The 3033-nt window shown below is 53.6% G+C and overlaps 1 protein-coding gene across 1 annotated transcript in view; it reads left to right on the top strand.

Moving 5' to 3' along the window:
* GALNT10 (polypeptide N-acetylgalactosaminyltransferase 10) overlaps nt 1-2357 on the top strand; it is a 54625-nt gene extending 52268 nt beyond the window's left edge. Inside the window, exons 6-7 of the mRNA XM_045284709.1 lie at nt 1121-1366; nt 2262-2357. Of these exons, the coding sequence (XP_045140644.1) occupies nt 1121-1366; nt 2262-2357 (342 nt within the window). The remainder of the gene's footprint in view (nt 1-1120; nt 1367-2261) is intronic.
* The last annotated feature ends 676 nt before the right edge of the window (nt 2358-3033 follow it).

Below are 3033 nucleotides of genomic sequence, written 5' to 3'. Positions count from 1 at the left end.
TCAAATCCCAACTGCTGGGGGAATTAGACCTTTTGATTTCAAATTACATTTTGTTTTCACCCTATGACATGAATAGAATTTCTCTAGTTGCTAATGACAGACACTCAGCTTGGCTTATGCAGAAAGAGAATGTATTGGTTCACATACGTGGAAAGTCCTGAGATAAGCTGGCTTCAGGCACAGGTGGATCCAGGGACTCAATGTCGGCATGTGCTTCTTGCCTTAGCCCTAGGCTCTGCTTTGTTCACATGATGGCCAAAGGCCCAACACTCGGCTGGCCGCATAGCCAGCAATCCCAGCAGAAGTAGAGCCACCCTCATCAATAGTTACAGCACAAAAAGCCATTTCCCCTTGGTTCTGACTAGCTTGGCTTGGGCCCCACGCTTACTGCTGACCGCCCCCTGCAGCCAAGGGTTTCTGTAGTCCCACGGGTCATCCTCCGACCATAGTGACTGAGAGTGGGGCAGGCGAGCCTCCGAAAAGGAAATTCAGGCAGAGGAGGAGCCATCACCAGGATGGAAGAAGAGGAAATGGAAGAAGGAAAGATAAAAGCAGTTGTCCATGGTAGCATCTTTAAAACACACAAACTCAGATGGACATATGTTTTGATTGGGTACCACCCAGTGTACTTGTGCCTCCTGTGGTGGAGAGGACGTCCCCGTAGGGCTGTATCTTTTTCGAAAGAGAAGGTCTTTTCTCCCACAGAGCAGCCAGGTAGGTTCAAACCACCAGCATTTTCGTTTGCAGGACAGTTTCCGTTGTCCCACCCCAAAACAAGCTCGCTGCTCTCCAGTGGGCTCTGGCCCAGCCACCTTCTAGGGCCGAGAACTGCCAAGAAGGTTCTGAGACAGTACATCTTCATGGAAGCAGAGCAGCTGAGGCTTTCAAACTGTTGGCCTGCCGGCTAACAGTCTTGTTCCTTAACCACTATGTCACCCGGGCCACCTAGAGCCATTCAGCTGGCCTTTGAAACAGTGAGCCTGTCATTCCTATTGTAGTGGGGCTCCGGCCCAGGTGCAACATAGAATACAAAAGGCAGGCCTCTGTGCCCACCCCTGCCCCCACCCTTGCCACCGGTTCCTCAGAGGGCCTGACCTTCCATCTACCTGTCGCCTTCCAGAACCTGAAGCGAGTAGCGGAGGTGTGGATGGATGAGTACGCCGAGTATATTTACCAGCGCCGGCCGGAGTACCGCCACCTCTCCGCCGGGGATGTCGCTGCCCAGAAGAAGCTCCGCAGCTCCCTCAACTGCAAGAGCTTCAAGTGGTTTATGACCAAGATCGCCTGGGACCTGCCCAAGTTCTACCCACCCGTGGAGCCCCCGGCGGCAGCCTGGGGGGAGGTGAGTCTGGAGGGCCGGATGGGAGTGGATATGCAGAGCCTAGGGCAAAATGAGGAGCCCTGGTGGCATGTGTGCTGGATCCAAAAGGTCAGTGGTTCGAAATCACCAGCTATTCTGAGGGAGAAAGACAGGCCTTTCTACTCCGCAAACCCATTACAGTCTCGGAAACTCAGAGGGGCAGTTCTACCCTGTCCTGTAGGGTCACTGTGAGTGGGCATTGGCTCCCTGGCAGTGAGAGAGGGGGCAAAATGAATGCCCAGGCTTCTGTTCACGAACAGGGAAAATGTGCCTGGAAAGGTATAAAGTAGAAAACGGTGTGCTTCCTTTTCTCTCCCTCTCCCGTCCTTCCCCCTGCCCTCCTCCCCCAGGCCCCATGGCAGTCCTCCTCCTCCCTCCCCTCCATTTCTTCCCGGTGTGTTAGATAATGTTCCAAGTACAGACAAGTTCCAGCTGTAAATCACCAGCACGAATTTTACCCTTCACCTTTACCTCGGGCAGTGCTGGTTTTCCCTACAAACGTGAGATCATTTAACTGGAGGGAAACTGCTGAGATCACTGATGTCTATCTCAGACCTTGTCTGCACCCAGAGAAGAGGGTCGCTCTTACCAGAACGGTGGAAATGCTTTCATTTCACTTCTGGGGGCCGTGCGCGCCCTCCCAGCAACCTGTGCCTTTTGCTTGCTCTTAAGGAAGGAAGGATGGACAGAAAAAGGAACCGTGGGCTGGCCGTGCCTTCTCTGCCCTCCGTGTCACCATTTGCTGTGTGATGACTGTCTATTATGAGGGGGCTTCTAGTGGTTCCTGGGAAAGTAGAAGAGATCTTGGAATTTCCCACCAACTTCTGGAAGTCTCCTCGGACAGAGAAGGAAGCAAGTAGGAAAGGCTGTGAGGCGTTCCTCGGTCGTTCTTGTTTCTTAGGATGCCGGCAGCACCAAGCAGCCGTCTCAGGCCTGTCAGGGCCTCCGGCCACTCAGGCACCGGCAGGGTGCTTTCCATGGGACGCCCCAGCCCTGAGCGGGGACTGTCTGGGTTTCCTAGTGCTGCTGTCCCCAGATTCCACGGTGACAGCTTTACAGACGGGGATTTTTGTTTCCCTGGTGCTTCTGACCTCTTCCTGGTGGGTTCCACACTCAGCGGTGGCCCCGAGGTTCACTGGGTCCCTTGATTTGTAGACGACCTTCGCCAGACATCTGCCGTGTGTGTGTGTGTGTGTGTGTGTGTGTATGCCATGTGTGTATGTGTATGCCGTGTGTGGTATGTGTGTGTGTGCGCCGTGTGGTGTGTGTGTGTATGCTGTGTGTGGTGTGTGTATGCCGTGTGTGGTGTGTGTATGCTGTGTGTGTATGCCGTGTGTATGTATGCCGTGTGTGGTGTGTGTGTGTATGCCGTGTGTGGTGTGTGTGTGTATGTCGTGTGTGTGTGTATGCCATGTGGTGTGTGTGTATGCCGTGTGTGGTGTATGTGTATGCCGTGTGTGTGTGCTGTGTGTGTGTATGCCATGTGGTGTGTGTGTGTATGTGTATGCCGTGTGTGTGTGCTGTGTGTGTGTATGCCGTGTGGTGTGTGTGTGTATGTGTATGCCGTGTGTGTGTATGCCGTGTGTGGTGTGTGTGTGTGTGTATGCCATGTGGTGTGTGTGTGTATGCCATGTGGTGTGTGTGTGTGTGTGCTGTGTGGTGTGTGTGTGTGT

Source organism: Echinops telfairi, unplaced genomic scaffold, assembly GCF_000313985.2.
Source record: "Echinops telfairi isolate 266 unplaced genomic scaffold, ASM31398v2 ScPeMD7_7469;HRSCAF=8507_0, whole genome shotgun sequence".
In the NCBI taxonomy this organism is placed as follows: Eukaryota; Metazoa; Chordata; class Mammalia; order Afrosoricida; family Tenrecidae; genus Echinops; species Echinops telfairi.
This window is presented reverse-complemented; position numbering and strand designations above follow the sequence as displayed.